This window comes from Cajanus cajan, chromosome 6, assembly GCF_000230855.2.
Source record: "Cajanus cajan strain Asha chromosome 6, NIPB_CcT2T_4, whole genome shotgun sequence".
Classification (NCBI taxonomy): Eukaryota; Viridiplantae; Streptophyta; class Magnoliopsida; order Fabales; family Fabaceae; genus Cajanus; species Cajanus cajan.
Window position 1 is genome coordinate 13,951,500 of NC_138522.1, and position 17,971 is coordinate 13,969,470.

The following is a 17,971-nucleotide window of genomic DNA, read 5'->3' on the forward strand; positions in this document are numbered from 1 at the left end:
TACTCATTTGTCGATTTTGTAGCGCCTTCATTAATCTCATAGGAAATATCCAATTATTTTATGTTACACAAATTTTACCATTAAAGCATAAATTTGCAAGAAAACATAATTCATCATTGTTGTTTAACCATTCTATTGTCATCATTATTGTTGTTTAACCATTAAAGCATAACACTTCTCTCACCACTATCATCATTGTTGTTTAACCATTCTATTGTTATCATCATTATTATCACAATTAATATTGTCATTAATACAAGCATTACTACTGCTGCCAAAAACATCATTATCACAATTGTCAACACTATTGTAAAACAACAATTACCGTCATCGTTGTCATTATTACTATCATTATAATCACTATCACCACTACCATCATTATAATAACTATCATCATTATCATTACTTCCACCTTGGAGGTGGGTTACACGCCAAGAAAAAATTATAAGTACTACTCCCTCCGTTTTTTATTCATAGTTATTTTGTCAGAATTTGTCGTTTTTTTTCATTGTTATTTTACTAAAATCAATGACATTAATTTTTTTTTCTCATTTTTACCCTTGATAATTAATGTATGTTTATTGAACAATGTGCCTATTTATTTCTAATGTCTACTTATTTTTTCTCCAACTACTTATGTAAAGTTAATGTTACATTTAAAAAGGCAATATGTTTCCAACGAACTACTATAAAAAAAATAGAAGGTAGAATAGGAAAGTAAGTAATAAATATTTTTGAAAACTAAAATATCAATCATTTCCTTAAGTCTCGTGCAAAACCTTAAACGACTATGAATAAAAAACGGAAGAAGTATTTCTTAAGAGTTAATCATCCTTATACTGCCAGTGTAAAATTTTTTACACTGACAACCAATCATATCTTTTTAAAGTTGCTTATTTTATTATTATTTCATTAAATAAGTAATTGATATGTCACTATTAAAAGATATGATTGGTTGCCAGTGTAAAAAAACTTTACACTGACAGTGTATAAGTGATTAACTCATTTCTTAAACACATTTGACATCTTTCAAAATTTTCAATCCCAAAACACGTTTACAATCTTTCAGTTCCGGTATACCGGAACCTTTTCAAAGGCATATATTTCTGTTGTGTACACTTTTCAATCAATATTTCTCTTTCAAGAATGGTAACAAAATTGATTGAATTTGACTCCTTTGAAATTTATTACTTTCTCAGTTGCTCAAGCATTAACACTTGATTCCGAGAAGAAAATAGAGAGAAAAACACAAGAGAAAATGATAAGAAAGAATAATTTTTTATATTGTTTGGTACTAGAAAAAAGGGAAGAAACAAGAAAGTAATGCAAGAGAATGTTGAGTTCTGTAGAAAAGTGAAAAGAAAAAAAATATGTAAAACATGTTAGGTTGTAAATTGTGAAACACTGGACATTTCAGTTCACTAATAAGATTGTTTAATCACAATAAAAGTGTTTTAGTTTATTACTTACTAGTATTTTTCAATTTTTATCCCCAATGTTTTAATAAAACTCTGTCTATATTCTCTCTTAATTTAGGAAAGAAGCCATAATTATTATACTATTTTTTTGAAATTTTTTAAAACTACATTGTTTTTGTATACAAAATAAAAACAATTTATATAAAGATTATATTAACATGTTCTTTTATGTTATTTAATATGAGTTAATCACTTATACACTGTCAGTGTAAAGTTTTTTTACACTGGCAACCAATTATATCTTTTAATTGTGTCATGTCGCTATAAACACATTTACTTTTAATAGTGACATGACACAATTAAAATATATAATTGATTGTCAGTGTAAAAAAACTTTACACTGGCAGTGTATAGGTGATTAACTCATTTAATATATCATCTATTTCTGAATTATTATATTCACATTCAATGTAATTTATTTTTAATATTTTGAATTACTAGGATTGACCTAGTCAAGGGTGGAGGGAGGGGTAGACCTGGATGGACCATGGTCCCCCCATTAATTCAAAATGTATTAAAATTACTTTTAAAAAAAATTGTCCCCCCTCCTAAAACTTAATAAAAAAAATAGGCTAAAACCCTATTTTAGTCCCTTATAATTTTTTTTTGTTTCAATTTAGTCCCTCATTAATTTTTGGTCTCAATTTGGTCTCAAACTAATTAATTGGTTTCAATTTAGTCCTAAATTAATTAATTGGTTTCAATGTGGGACTTTCCGTCCAAATTGCTTTAACGGTGTTAACTTTTGGCCACGTGGACGCCACGTAAATGCATACGTGACATCCACGTGGATGAGAATTTTTTTGAAAACACCTGGACCCAGAACGCCCCGTTCTGAAACCGGAACGGGCCGTTCTGGGTGCACTTTTGGTGTGTTAATTTTGCATTCAGAACGGCCCGTTCCAAGTGCAAAATTAACACACTCAAAATGCACCAGAACGGCCCGTTCCAGTTTCAGAACGGGCTGTTCCGGTTTTATTTTATTTTTTTATATATAAAATATTAATAATTTTATAAAATATATATTATTAATTATATTTTAATTATGTTATTATATCCAATAAAATAAATATATTAATATTTTTTTTTATATTTTTTTTTATTATGTTTATCTTATTAATTTTTATCATTTTATTCCTTTAATCTTAAATAAGTTGCAAAAAATTATAAAGTGATATTCCTTTTATCTTATTAATTATTATATTTTTTAATAAAATTAATTAAGAATATTGATTTAATTGCATTTTTTATCTCTCAAGTATTACAATTGTGCAGTTTTATGATCTCCAAGATTTTAATTGCATAATTTTAGTCCTTAAAGAATTGCAATTGCGCGATTTTGGTCCTTCAATTTTTAATTGAACAATTTTAGTCCCTCAAATATCATAATAGTATGATTTTTGTTTCTCCCATTAAAAATTAATAATTTTAATATATATATATATAATGTTTTAAAATTAAATAATTATTTATCTATTCAAATTAACGTATATTATAATTTTCGATATTATATCAATAATATTATTAATATATTTATAGATAAACTAATAATTTGATAAATATAACTTGTTATATATTAATATATTTTTACAAAAATATAAGTATATTAATTAGAAATATATATTTGATCTTATATATTTATATTTTTGTAAAAGTATATTAATATATATTAAGTTATATTTATCAAATTATTAGTTTATTTATAAAAAGGGTAAAAACATTATTGATATTAATTTATCAGTAATATTAAAATACTAATAATATATAAATTTTATTTATTTAGCAATAGTAAATATATATCATTTGATACATTAAAAAAAATAATATACGTTAATTTAAATAAACAAACAATTATATAATTTTAAAACATTATATATATATATTAAAATTTTAAAATTATTAAATTTTTAATGAGAAAGACTAAAATTCTACAATTATGATATTTGAGAGATTAAAATTGTTCAATTAAAAATTGTAAGACTAAAATTACACAATTATAATCTTTTAAGGACTAAAATTACTCAATTAAAACCTTAGAGATCAAAATTGCATAATTATAATATCAAAAATACAATTAAGTAAAGAATATTTTATTCACAGTTCTGGAACGGGCCGTTTTGAAAGCAGAACGGCCCGTTCTGATTTCAGAACAGCCCGTTCTGCTTCACTGGTGGTGTTTTAATTTTGCAACCAGAACGGCCTGTTCCGGTTTCAGAACGGGCCGTTCCGGGTCCAGGTGTATTAAAAAGAATTTTCTCATCCACGTGGATGCCACGTATGCATCTACGTGGCATCCACGTGGCCAAAAGTTAACTCCATTTAAATAATTTGGACGGAAGTCCCACATTGAAACTAATTAATTAATTTGGGACTAAATTGAAACCAATTAATTAATTTGGGACCAATTTTGAAACAAAAAAGATTATAAGGGACCAAAATAGGGTTTTAGCCAAAAAAATATTATAAATTAATATATGAAAATTATCATGTTAGTTTGCACTTAGAAAAAGAAAAGGAGAAAAATATGTAAGATTGATATAATATAATGTGATAGAAAGAAAAAAAAAAGTGTAAATGATAATAAATTATTTATGATGTTAGAATATTTACATTTAAAAAAAATTGATCCCCCTCAAGCCAAATTTTGGCTCCACCCCAGGGCCTAGTGATGAGATATTGGAGTAATATGCACAAGATCTTAGTTCAAACTTTGTTATCATCGTTGAAATTCCTACGGATAAAAAATGTAATTTATTTTGAGAGAGAAATGATGAGGTACATTTAACTGTTTTCCTAACTAACCACAAAGAAGACAATAAGAACAAGTTCAAAAGTGAGAGTGAGTAAATACCTTATTTAAAGCAAAATAAGGCACGCGTACCTTAATTTAAAGGGCATCGTAATATTAATTCACTAAAATTTAAGAGTAAATACCTTATTCACTTTTAAGAGGAAAACTTCATAAGAGCTTTTTCCCTACTTGCCTTCAGAATAGACGAGCACATTCTTTCAAGCACTAGTTCCCTGCATCCAGAATACCCTGAAAGGATAACTTCCCGGGTCATCAAAGTGGAGTTTGAAATGCAATTATCCACTAAAAATCATGAGGTTCAATCAAGTCACCTTGATGATCACGATGGCAGCATCCTTGTGTAAAACCTCGTTATACTCTTGGCAAGCAAAGCTCTACAATATGCAAAAGCTTTATGAAAACTAGATGCCAAATTTGGATGCAATTTAAAAAGAAATAAAACTATCAAGCAATTGTCAAACTAATTTTCTTCTAAACTAAAAATAGCCGACAAGTTCAAATTGAAAAAACAATCCAGACCTGAACACAATTAGGGCAACCTACTTCCGCTGAGCAGCAGCAACATGTGAGAAGCTCTAGTGCAGCTGCCAGAAACTTTGTGAAATAAGGTTGAACCTATCAAAAATATTACGAGGTGAAGTCTGGTCATTAATTGGCACTAAGAAAGATTGTTAAACCATAAACTGGTACTACCAATCTATTATAACAGGTTAATTTAATACCCAAAACCACAAAAGCATCAGATAAGTATCAAGTATTAACGGAAATATAAAGGAAACAACATATCTAAATTGCTAGACTGGTCACGTTATAAACCTGTACTGAAATTCCACACCCTCCAGGATGTTGATCATATATTAGAATTCTTTCAGGGTAATAACGGCTATCATGAGGGTTTGGACACTCAGGAGCCAAGTCAGACAAGTTGCATGTGATATGTCTGCAAATAAAAGCATAATAATATTTAGACATAAAATTTATAGGAAATACATGTCATGAAAAAGAATACCAACGTCATGTAGTAGAAACAGAAAAAAGTTTTAATGTCTTCGTATAAACCCAACTAATTTAGCATGAAAGAATGTAGTAGGGGGACTGCCAGGCTAGCAAATTTTCACTTTTCATGTTAACTTTAATCAATACAAGGTTGAGTGCAGAAAAGAGTATAATTTGTAGACTCCGACGTCTCAATGAGGAGAAATTCTCAGCCACATTCCTTACTTCAAAAACATGCATAAACAAACTCAAGAAAATGGAAGAATCTGAGTACACACCAACAATCAATTATAAATTACTTCCGGTCCTTTATATAAGACCTAGTTATCTAATTTATCAGGATTAAAAAGTTAGTTAATTTGATTGATAACATTAGATTTGTTTTAAATTTATATTTTTTTACAAAACTAACCTTAACATCATTGAGATACTCCACCAACTTCATATAAAAATTAAGACAAATGACTTTAACTAAGGGTATATTTTGTAAAAAAAATAATTAATGCAATAAATATTTTAGATTAGTTCTTATAAAAAAGACCAAGGAATAATTTTGATTTGGATCTTACAAAAAGGAATGGGGAGAGTAATTATTTCTTATAATCATATTTCATCTACAGGGTACCAACAGGCAATTAATGAGAAACCAACATCTTGCTAGGATCAGAAGTGGCATTCAAATGATTGAAACTCCTAATGCTAACAATATGATACATTAACATGGAGATCTAAAGCTTTTACCAAAACTTATGTATCTGCTGGAATAATATGACTAATAACAATGAACATTTTTAAGATTTGCTCAAATTACACCCACCTTTATTTCTTTCAAAAATTACACTAACCTCCCCTGTTTGTCATACACCTTGTTTAAAATTTTGTCAATAGGTAAATCCACACTGTAGCTTTACATACAGGTGAAAAATAAAGATAAGGAACATCATTGTAATTCATGAAAAAGTGGTGAGCTGTGTGTAATTGAGAAAAATAAACCCAGGAGAGGTATCGTAATTGACTCTAGCAATAATATTGTTGATAATAATTAATGTGAATGGGTGAGAAGGAAAATTACAAATGCTAAATGCCATGATATTTAAAGCAAAAACAATTTAAAAAGGGCTCAGCATATCCAGCCACACCAAATACAAAGTTTATGCGCAACAGAACACAGAACTTGGATCGAAGAAATAAGACTTTTGTATATCACATGCAGATTCCAAAACGTCAAAATTAACTCAAGAAGCTTACAAAGGCACGACATGTAAAATTGCATGTGAAGCAGCATGCAAGCCTCCTCGGAAATCATAATTTTGCTTGGTTACTGCTTCTTTTATTGGCTGTGGCACAGGAACCCAAACTGCCTACATAGAGGTATAGAACATACCAACGTTAAAACAAACACAGATGCCACATGAGAATAACTAAAAGAAATTCATTACAAAAATAATAATATTAATAAACTATAAAAGAACTCATTCACCTGTGACTCGTACGAGTATTGAGGAAGTGCAAGGTCAACAGTATCAAAGATTTGATTGCTTCCTCTCCAAATACGATAAAAGCCAAACCAAGTAGTTGTTACTTTGCATACATCAGCCCGGGCATTTGATTTCAGAAACATGTTGGTTTCTACCTTGATTGGATAAGCCTGGCAATAGAAGAAACATGAGCTTTGGAATACATAAACATCATTATTCCTAGTTTCTGGAATTATATAAACTACGTATTATTCTACACAATTTATGCAGAACATTAAGCTGGTAGAGTTTTACTTTACTGACAGGCAGTCAGGCCTGAGCAATAAGTTAACAATAAATCATAATTTTCCAAAGGATCTGTGTACATGAGCTTGCACAAGTCTAAAGAACAAGAATCAATAGTGTCCAAATTTTAACTATAGTTATAAGCTATAAAACTAATAAAGATAACCCAAAGATCTCTAGGGAACGAGAGATTACATACAATATTACCCCCAATGACATGAATATCAGTGTAATCTCGAGTCTTTGTATAATACTTTAGATCAGCCTCTTTGCAGAAAGCAGTTTTGTTGGATAGATCTAATTTTTCAACCAAATAAGTTTTCCCCTGGCACATATACACAGCACCTTCATATACCTGAATCAAGTTAAATACACTTTATGAGATAGGGACAAGAAAAAAGAAGCCAAATTACCCATTCATCAAGTAAGCAAAATCCTCTTTTCACTTGTATCATTAACTAGAAGTCACAACCTGAAAGAATGCCTTGCTTTCCTCTATCTCTTCAAGGACTTCATTTTTTTTCAGATCTACAACACTGTATCTTACAGTTTCTATTGCTCGGATATTGACAACATGTGAAGGTAATTTCTGGAACCAAGAAGGCACCATGAGTAAACAAGAAAAAATAGTAATCTTAGAATCTCCAAATATTTTATAGAGCTCAATAATGAAGAAGTCAACTAGAACAGACAGACATGAAACCTATTTTTTTTTTTGTTTCCTTCAGAAATCACATATACCTCAGGACCAATGTAGTTCCATATTTTAGAAGAATCAGATGATAGAGCAGAACTCAAGTATCCTCTAGCTTTTAGAGAAATTATAACACTCTCCAAGCAAGGACCAAAATATTGCTCATCATAGCTCACATTCAGAGGGTGTTCATGAGCTGCACAGGCCAAATGTTGTTCAAGAACCTGAACAAAGCCTGTCATAATTAGCGTATAACCTTCCATTCATTCAAATTCAAAATAGATAATTTTAAAAAAGAATATATCAAAGTTAAGAACCTGCTTGTTTTGGGAATCAACATGACAACATTCAATTGGTCTTTCAAAAAGTTTCTTGGGATGTTTCATGAAGTATTGATCAAGAGGCCCACCAAATGCAACATAGACAGCAAGTGATGGTCTATTTCTCCTCCCACCTCTACCCGCTTGTTGCCACAAGCTAAAAGTATAAATGATTTAAAGGAAATTAGATAATTCCTCAAATACAAAGCTATTAAAAACATTTAATTAGTCATGGATATTGGATATTAAAGTAACTGGGCAAATACCTTGCAATACTACCAGGAAATCCTAGATGCAGAGTGGCATCAATTTCTCCAACATCAATGCCCAACTCAAGAGCATTAGTTGCAGCAACACCACATATTTTACCACCAAAAAATGAACTCTCTATTTTTCTCCTTTCCTGTCAATGTGAAGCAGCCAATATGAAGTCTTGGAGAACCATGTGATGACCAAAAATTGATCAACCCATTAATCAAACAAAACAAAAGAATTAGCCCCACAAACAGATTGAAATGATAAATGGTTAAAATAAGAATCTAATTTACATGGAGGTTGATTACTTTTATTAAAACTACATTAGTAATTTAGTATATAAAAAAGATTCAACTAAAGAGGTGTTTGGTATACAAGAAGTTTTTAGTTTCCCAAGAATTTGAAAATGCGAATGTTAGCTTCCCATATTTGATTTATATTATTTAAAAAATAAGATTCCAAGGAAACATTGTTTCTTAGGAATGTTTTTTACTTAGGTTTCCATGAAATTGTTCCCATGGAAGACGTAAAAATCTAACTTTCCTAAATTAAAGAAAAGTTTTACTGCAGGAAAAATATCACGTTACCTTTATTTACTAATTTAATGTAGTAAAAATCTTTAATTCCCAAGTAACATAAATATTTCCAAGAATATTTATGATCAACCCAACACATTTTAGTCATTCCTAGCAATACTAAGTTTCACATTATAAAAATAAAATAAAATAAATGGTAACTTCCACGAAAGAAAACATACAATAATATGCTGATAATGTAAGAGGACATAAATCCCTACTGAATAAAAAAACAAGAACCAAGTTTGAATAAAATAAATGGTAACTTCCTAAATGTCCATTTCTGGCATTTCATTATTCTAATCTTTGCTAAATATATTTTGATTTAGTTGGCATTTTGCCGCCTAACATTCACCGCTATAGAGCGTCATTGGTCTAGTAATCATATGGTAAGATTTTCTTTTTTTGACATAATGGGATCATAAATAATGTCTAAAGAATTTCTCCACTTCATCCATCTAGTTTATAACATATGCAATACAAGCTCATTAATCTCTACATCACTTTCTAAATTGAACCCAAGATGCCTAAACCTTGCAACTTGTGGCATGACTAACAGCTATTTATGGTCTTTAATGGTAGTCTACTAATCTTCATCCATGATAAAAGAGAAACATAACCTCATAATAGGATTAGCCATGTTACTCAATAACATGAGTTAAAGAGTGTGAGGTGCTCTTGTAGATCGATAGTCCCAACATAGAAGTTTATGGATGGTGGTTTGAAGTTTTCCGGTAGTGGAACTGTCATTGTGAAATCAGAACTGGTGTGATATGTGCAGCCTTTCAATGTTCCATCTATCACTGCATGAAATGCTAGTCTCTAACACTCCTTCCTTGTCATAATCCCACCTCTTTTCCTGATCTAAGTTTGAGGAAGTTGGACAGATGATACTTATTTGTCAAATGTGATAATAAGACAACCTTGCAAATGGCCTCAAATCCAATATGCAATGAGAAGACCAAAAATATTGAAATAGATTGTCATTTTCATTAGAGAGAAGATTTCATCAAGAGACATCACCACTAGCTTTATCAATTCAAATGATAAACTGGCTGATGTTTTCACCAAGTCAATGAGAGGTCCTCAGGTTAGTTACGTGTGCAACAACCTTGGTGCATATGATTTAGATGCCCCAACTTGAGAGGGAATGTTATAGTAATTATCTAAATAGGACAAATTACACTTGATGCAACTATGTTAATTAACTAATTGTATATTCTAGTAACTATGTGTAATCACCCTTGTTTTTGTGACTCCTAATATAAATATATGTTCCACTGTGTAATTCTAATTCATACACATGGAATTCATCTCATGTCTCTCGTTCTCTCTTTCTCAACTGTTTCTATTTAATTATTTATCCCAGCTTACCATGAGATCAATATCAAAGCCAGGCATATAATATATGAAATGGTATATAATGGACAACAGCAATGATAACCGTCAGGCAAAAGGTCAAAATGAAGAGCTCAAAGGATTTTACAAGTGATGAAATCATAGCATCTTAGATGCTTGTTCCTAATGTTATTTACTTTGGAAGTTTGGAGTTTTTATGTATATAAGCGCAACATGAACAAGGTATTAAATTACGCATGACAGTGTTATAGACAGGAAAACAGATTACATGTGCCCATAGCCCCACACACATTAAATGCCTATTTTTAAACCCAAAAAAAAAAATAAATAAATAAAAATACCTCTGCAATGTAGCCACCACGATATGCACATATGGAATCCACCAGATGTGGGGCTGTCTCATGAAGAATCTCACGTCTGTGTCATTTTACAGCATTCAAATTGCATGAGCATCTTCCTTTTTAACCACTAAATAACCATAAACTTAAATTCCATAATGGATATCAGAGAACCAAAAGAAAATCTAAGAAAAGTAAATTAGCCTATTACAATATTGATTTGACTAAACTACACAAGTACATGAAACTGATTTGACATACGTATAGGATAAAACAAGCTCACAAAGTTTCCGTGATTTACAAAATGCAATACAGCGAAGACCATGCTGAACCATTTCTGCAAAAAGGCGTGAAACATCCACAATTGGGCTGCAAAAATAACAATAGAGCACACAATGGCATTCAAACTAAAGATACTTTAGAATGCTACAAACCCTAAAATGTATACAATTCATAAAAATATTCAGTATTCAACACTCTTCATTTTTACACAGCATGTTAAGTTGATTTGGCAGTATGCATTGAATCTAATATGGAGGAAAGTTTAAAAAATTATATAGAAATCTAATTGTTTACGAATATAAATTTGAATATACTGTTCTGAAAAATCTAAAAGAGGTTTTGTCCATTAAAATGAAAATAAATTGTTAGAAAAAAAATATTTTTTACCACGACTATGACATATTAAATCTGTCCAGGGTATGGACAGGTGTCGGATTCCAATAAATTCTTTTTCCACCAGCAAGTTTTATCAGTTTTGCTTTTCTTTTTCTGCATTGAGATTGAACTGTCGTTCTCTCCTCCATGCCTTGCATAGGTATCTTTTTCTAGTTACATATAAAACAATTCCAAGGCTTTCACATAGCAGGTTAAGTTTTTAGGAAAGTTGATGTTGAATATGGTATTGGAATCTAAGACCAAGGGTCAGAAGTTAAAGCCATGTTGCCTCATTCTTTAATTTTCATAATGACATTAAATATCAGCCCAAGGTCAACCAGGCCCATGCATTGACCATGCTTTAAGCCTTAAGGGCTCTTGAATGACATAGAATATAGGGGGTATAAAATCATTCTAGGGAATCCATATAATAACAACTTGCTTTAAGAAGAGTTGGAAAGTAACACATATTATTCAAGCTGAAACTGCAATGATTAAAGCATGCCCGTCAACTTAGCATAAGGCTTCATACATCAAAATCAATACTTGTAATGTTTTTTTCCATGCATACGAGGATTATCACCTTGAACGAACAAAATTAACACTTTCATCTGCAATCTCATCAGTACTCATAGCAAACTGAGCTTTTTTAATGATCTGTGGAGGTGTAGCAACAGAATTTAGCTCATAAAATGTCTTTAGTTAACAATATAAGAGCTACATAACATTTTACAGTTTACATATAAATTAAAACTTCAACTCACAGCTTTTGGACGCAATGCAGGATTCCAAAGGACAAAAAGTTTCCTAGCAGATGGACTTCCATCATTTTGAAATAGCTCCAGCGTAGATAAATTTGCTAGTTCCTGGGACAGACAATTTATGGTTTAATTTGAGTACTGTAGTATAGCAATTCCAAGAAATTTACAGATAACCTTACAACTCTAACAAAAGACAGGAAAACATGCATGCATTAAAAATCAGCTACATATGTGACTAACAGCATGCTAAAGAAGATTTAATACTAAGTGTATGCAAAATGTGACTACTTCCAAGAATTATTTACCATGGAATGCTCCCGAGGATTTGCAGAAGTTGCGGTAGAAAAAACAAAAGAAGGAACAGATCCATATACTGCAAGTAGAAGCAAATTCATATTTCCATTTAAAACTTAAATAGACAAATTTATATGAAAATGTTTCCTGAAGCTCCACAAACCATGTGAACAGAGTCGTTTTAGCCTCCTCAATATTAGCGCAGTATGACATCCAAATGCTCCCTTGTAAGTATGAGTTTCATCAATTACCACAAACCTAATTCATAAAGACAGAGCAAACCTCAATACAATAACAATCCACTAAGCAATAATCCATATAAATACCAAATCAATGTGGTTTAACAAATACTGTATATAACTAACTACCTTAGGTTTGATAAAATCCGACTAAATTGTCGATGGTGGGGCAAGATTGATATGTGTAACATATCCGGATTTGTGATCAACTGCAGTATAATATAAAATGAAGCACATTTTGCTAGAATCTGTCTGGTCTAGAGGAAAAATTAGTTCATAGATTACCAATCTAGAATTGTCACGTAGCCACGTCCTCTCACTGAGAGAAGTGTCACCATCATATATACCAATATTGAAATCTATATCAAATCCTTTACTCATGCGTAACAAAGCTCTTAGTTGATCTTGAGCCAATGCCTGCATGGAAATATTTTAGCTATCTAATTACAACAATCCCCACAAGAGAAGAGAAAGAGATATTATGATTCTCAGGAAGCATTTAGAATTTAGAATAGAGAAGTTGAAGGATAGACTGCAACAAACCTTTGTGGGAAATATGTATAGAGCACATGAAGATGAATCCTTGAACAAAACCTCAAGAACTGGTAGGTTATAGCAAAGGGATTTACCACTAGATGTCATTGTAGCCACCACAACATTTTTGCCATGAAGGGATGCTTGTATAGACTCTGCCTATGTAAACCAAGCAGCAGAAAATATTTGATTCTGAGTAAGACACTATTAGCTTGGAAGACACCATTTCCATGTATTCAATTTGTACCTGGTGACTGTAAAATTTGGAAACTCCAATACACTTTAGTGCAGATCTCATTTTCTCAGATAGTTCAATTGGGAACTCACTGTAAATTGCTTTTCTGGCACATATGTCTTCGATATGCACAATCTGCATTAACCAAACTTTCATAATGCAGCATTATACACCAGTAGAGTAAGACATGCCTCAATACATAATCATAAGTGAAACAGGAACATTAAATTTGTCTATAAACAAGATTGATCGTGTTTACTTGACAATGCATTATTGTCATCATATGCAGCCAATCATGGTGAATTGAAGATTTCACATATATTCCAAAAACCAAAAAAACTATTACAATAAAATAGAAAAGACCTGTCCTTCGGATCCAATGCCTTTCTTAAGATGATCAATCATGTCTAGAGCTAGTAAAGACTTTGTGTCCTGCCAATCCAAGAGCAAGTGATATAGCAATGAAATATGCTCTACCCTAATGGTAGAATTTCAGCAATAGATACATCTCTTTCAGCAATATATTTCAACATGCAATAATCTCTCACAACCATCTCTTTAAACATCAAACACATTCTGTCAGAAATTTCAGCAACACATACTGATTGAATTTTTTTAGTAATTTTTTTTTAACTTATGAAAAGGGACATTTTATTTTTTTCCAATGCTTTCAATCATTATCCCCTTGCATCAGATAAATTTTGGCTATACACAGAAGACTAAAAGTTAAAATTAAATATGCAACATAGATGAGTGCATACATGACACCCAGTATGGTTTAAGTCAGGTTTTGAGGTAGTTTTGCTTCTCTTTACACGCTTTGATTTGTCTTCTTTTCCAACAAAATCACAGCCCTTGACTGCTGCTAGAAGCTCTTCCATGGAAATTCCCACAGTCATCTCATCTCCAAATTCAAACTGCAAATAAGAATGCACATTATCAGCATCTTTAATATTACTGATACATTGTTCCTAATGCAGGGGGATTTTAAAATATTCTTCTTTTATGTTATTCTTCTTTAGTCATCATACTACAATTTCAAACTTGAAAGGTTTTTAAACACTAGGTCTAGAACCCCTCCTTTAATTGTTCCAATTCAAATTATCATACTTCTCTTCCCAAATTCTATCACTTTAGTTTTTGTCTACCATCTTTTACTGTATCAGTTTGTTAAACCTGTATTTGTTGATTATTAGTCAGGTATTTTTTATTTAAGTTTTGCCCAATTATTGCACAATTGTATTGGAAGAACTCCCTTTTTTGTCTAACTATGCAACAGACAGGTGATCAGGAGTTCAATAGGAAAAAAGGGTCAGAAAAGGAGGCTTCCTTGAAGAAAAAGAGCTCTTAATGAAGCATGGGTGTGCTTATGTTAAAATGGCCATGCTGAATTCTTGAAGCTAGCATGCCCTGAATAGATGAGCACGATTGTGCTCATCTGGCACAACCATACTTGAATTTTGAAGTCTCCATTCCAAAAAGTTAGCATGCCTGTGCAGAAGAAGCACAATGATGCTAATCCTAGCATGACCATGCTAAAAAGTTACGAGTCTGTAAACTCTGTAAATAGAAATGAGGGTGTAAGTTTAGGAGACTTCAATTTTTGCCTCTTTTTTTAAATATCCTTATTTTGAGTTCTGAGGAGAGAGAGTGTGATTATGGGAGAAAGGAGGAAGCTTGAAGATACAGGAGGCTTCCTGTACAAATTGGATTGTCTTGCTATTTTAATTTGTGCAATGAACATGATCACTCTGATTGATTAAGTTAATTGATAGAAAATGACAAATGCCTGTTAATTTTTGAAACTGTAAGAAAATCAAGTTTGGAGGATTGTATGATCAAATAAGTTTTCTAAACTTTCTTTTAGGTTAATTATTTTAACCAACCTCATTGAACATCATGTTTTCCTTAATATGAATAATATTATGAACCATTAGGAGTTCGTATTAAGTAAAGACTGCTAAATACCATGATAAAAAGTAATTAGTAACCTAAGAGGCATAATTGACAATCAAAATTAGGGTTCAGCTAAATTAGGATTGGAGCATTGAAGTTGTAACCCAAAGTTTTCTTAAGTCTTGTATAAATTTTAAACCTCAACTCTGTTAAATTGAAGATTTTCATAATCAGGGTAGTACAACTTTCCCACTGAAAATTTGGTTGCCTGAACAACATATAATCTCTGAAAATTAGTACTTATCATTTAGTCCTTTTGGTCCGTCCCTCCCTTTGTTACTTTTGATATAGGGTACACTTGCCCTTGAGTGTATTTTTAGCGCAACAAAGTTTCGTCAGCAAAGAAAGTTGCATGCCTAGACTACATAATAACTTGGATTTTATGAATTAACACCATACTGACATAATCATAATGCTATGACTTATTATAAAAAAAGCCACTATTTGCTAGTGAAATTTGTGAATTTAGAATGGGAAAATACAAATTCACACTATTAAGTGAAATATCCGTCAAAGTTAAGCCATATGGATATATCGGATACAGTGCAAATTCTAAGATACATAATCAAAGTTTGGTTCAGAAGTAAATGTTTACCCATTACAATAAGGCCAAATGCAAACTTCCAGTAGACATAAATAGGTCCACAATTGATCATTCATGGTGGTTAGTGTTAAAAAAACATACCGGCAGCTGCTCAAAAGCCCACCCGACATGTTTCCGGAAAGAACTGTCCCTTCTCTTCAATGTACTGACAATCTTTGAAACATACATCCACTTGCGCACTATTAAAAAAGACATGTAAACCAAAAACAGAAACAACTCTCTTAATGGGGGGAAAAACAGTAAATATCAGAGACAACAATCCACATCTTCAATATACCTCTTTTAGGATTCTCTTCACTTTGATCTTCAATGCAAGTTGAACAGTTAACAATCACAATAACATCACCAAAACTAGTCTTGTCTACATCATCACCAAAACATACCAGCTGCAAAAGAATTCAATCCACATATTAGAGCAGGAAAAAGCAATACACTATAAACGTTTCACCTCTGCAGACAAGTACAATAGAACGCATTCAACGTGGAATAACTACTTCAAGAAACAATCCCCATTCCTACAACCTCACCTTTACTTCATAATAATAGAAACACCACCTTCAACAGAAAAAACACACATTCCGATGCAGAAAAAGTAAAAGCTCGTGAGTGTAATTTTTTTTCAATCCCAGTTGAATTCAACTCAACTGTTTTCCAAACACACCAGAAAACTGAAAATGCTAAACAAAATGAATGAATTTACATGAGGACAAAGAAGCGAAAGATGCTCTATGTCACCAACGCCAAGTTCAACCCCAAACTTCGCAAGCTCATTAAACGCCTTTTCCATGAGAATCGAGGTCAGCCTCCGGCGCTGCAAATAAAGAAACGCTGAAAAAACATTAACAAAAGCAAACGCCTTCACTGCAATCTTCAGCCACGGTGGACACAAGCACGCGGCACCATCACCAACACATCCTCTCCCTCCTTTCGAACGAGCTCGTCTCAACAGCTTGCAGTGTCCGAGAGGCAGGTCCGATAAACAACTCACCGACTCCAAGACCTTCGCGAAAACCTCGCAATTGTGGTCGCCGAGAGCGCCGTCGCCGCCGCCGTCGTCCCGCAGCGTGTTCAATATGAGATGATACGGAAGCTCTATGGGCTTCTCGGGGCCCAAACGCTTTTCGGTTGGCGCCTCCGACGCGTTACCGGAACTCCCGGTGGCGTGGCGCAAGTGCGACAAATCGTCCATTATGGAGGACCAGGTGGAGTCGGCGAGAGAGGAGGAGGCTGGAGCGGTAACCGGTTGGGGCGGTGGAGGAGGTTCCTTCTCCTTCTTGGCGAAGGGAACGAGGACGAGAAACTCGGTGCGTTGGATGGGGAAAGTGGCGAGTTGAGTGTGCGGTCGCAGTTTGTGACCCTGAAAGAAGAAATGTGTTAGTGAATGTGGGAGAGTGTGGAAGGGGAATTGAAGGGAGAGAGAGTGCCTTGAAGAAGAGGTGGAAGTTGGGGGAGGTGGTGGCGGGGGGGAAGGAGTGGGAGAGGAGGAGCTTGAGGTGGTGGACGGTGGTGGCCGGAGTGATGGGAACGGTGGTGGATTCGCCGGTTAGGGTGCGGATTTGGATTTGGATTTCGTTCTCTGCCATCGTGATTCTACGCGGGAACTTGTGTTGTGTGCGCCCTCGATCGTTGTCTTGCTATGCCGTTTTGTTTGCTATCATGTGATGTGAGGCAACACCTTTTTCAACATGGATGACAAATAAACATGAATTCATAGTGTTCTTATTGATATACTTATAATTAGTTCTTATTTTCATGAAAAATATTTAGTTTTTTTTTTAATCACTAGGGTTAGCCTAATGATTGGGTGTGGAGGGGTTGGGAATAATTAGAAACAAGAGGACCTTTCAATTTTCATTACGACTATCTTTATTTGATCTCACATGAATGAAAAATATTTAATTTGTTAAATGGGATATATTTGGTGATTGTTAACATATTCTTGACTATTTGTTAGTTGGAATATGTCATTAATTTATATTAAAATTTTAGGATAAAAATTATTTATTTCTTTTACAACTTATTTTTATCTTCTATTAATTAATTTTTATTTGTTCAGAGAGAAGAGCGATATCACGAGAGGTATAAAAGAAATGAGTTGGAG

General features: G+C 32.6%; 1 protein-coding gene across 11 annotated transcripts in view; it reads right to left on the minus strand.

Moving 5' to 3' along the window:
• The window catches only part of LOC109814480 (isoaspartyl peptidase/L-asparaginase), a 26,662-nt gene extending 9,093 nt beyond the window's left edge, over positions 1–17,569 (minus strand). Inside the window, exons 1-28 of one of the 11 annotated variants that reach the window (XM_029274581.2) lie at positions 17,295–17,564; positions 16,571–17,227; positions 16,148–16,256; positions 15,952–16,049; positions 14,072–14,227; positions 13,674–13,742; positions 13,323–13,445; positions 13,085–13,234; positions 12,827–12,958; positions 12,671–12,750; positions 12,466–12,560; positions 12,314–12,381; positions 12,012–12,113; positions 11,831–11,904; positions 10,852–10,959; positions 10,594–10,669; positions 8,330–8,466; positions 8,061–8,220; positions 7,791–7,967; positions 7,522–7,638; positions 7,249–7,404; positions 6,767–6,934; positions 6,535–6,647; positions 5,107–5,230; positions 4,810–4,905; positions 4,602–4,664; positions 4,413–4,518; positions 3,988–4,209 (exon numbers count right to left, since the gene is read on the minus strand). In XM_029274581.2, the coding sequence (XP_029130414.1) occupies positions 4,495–4,518; positions 4,602–4,664; positions 4,810–4,905; positions 5,107–5,230; positions 6,535–6,647; positions 6,767–6,934; positions 7,249–7,404; positions 7,522–7,638; positions 7,791–7,967; positions 8,061–8,220; positions 8,330–8,466; positions 10,594–10,669; positions 10,852–10,959; positions 11,831–11,904; positions 12,012–12,113; positions 12,314–12,381; positions 12,466–12,560; positions 12,671–12,750; positions 12,827–12,958; positions 13,085–13,234; positions 13,323–13,445; positions 13,674–13,742; positions 14,072–14,227; positions 15,952–16,049; positions 16,148–16,256; positions 16,571–17,227; positions 17,295–17,453 (3,591 nt within the window). In that variant the 5' untranslated portion in view covers positions 17,454–17,564 and the 3' untranslated portion in view covers positions 3,988–4,209; positions 4,413–4,494. The other 10 variants (XM_020378918.3, XM_083076778.1, XM_083076779.1 and 7 more) reach the window with 10 other exon arrangements.
• Positions 17,570–17,971: the final 402 nt, after the last annotated feature.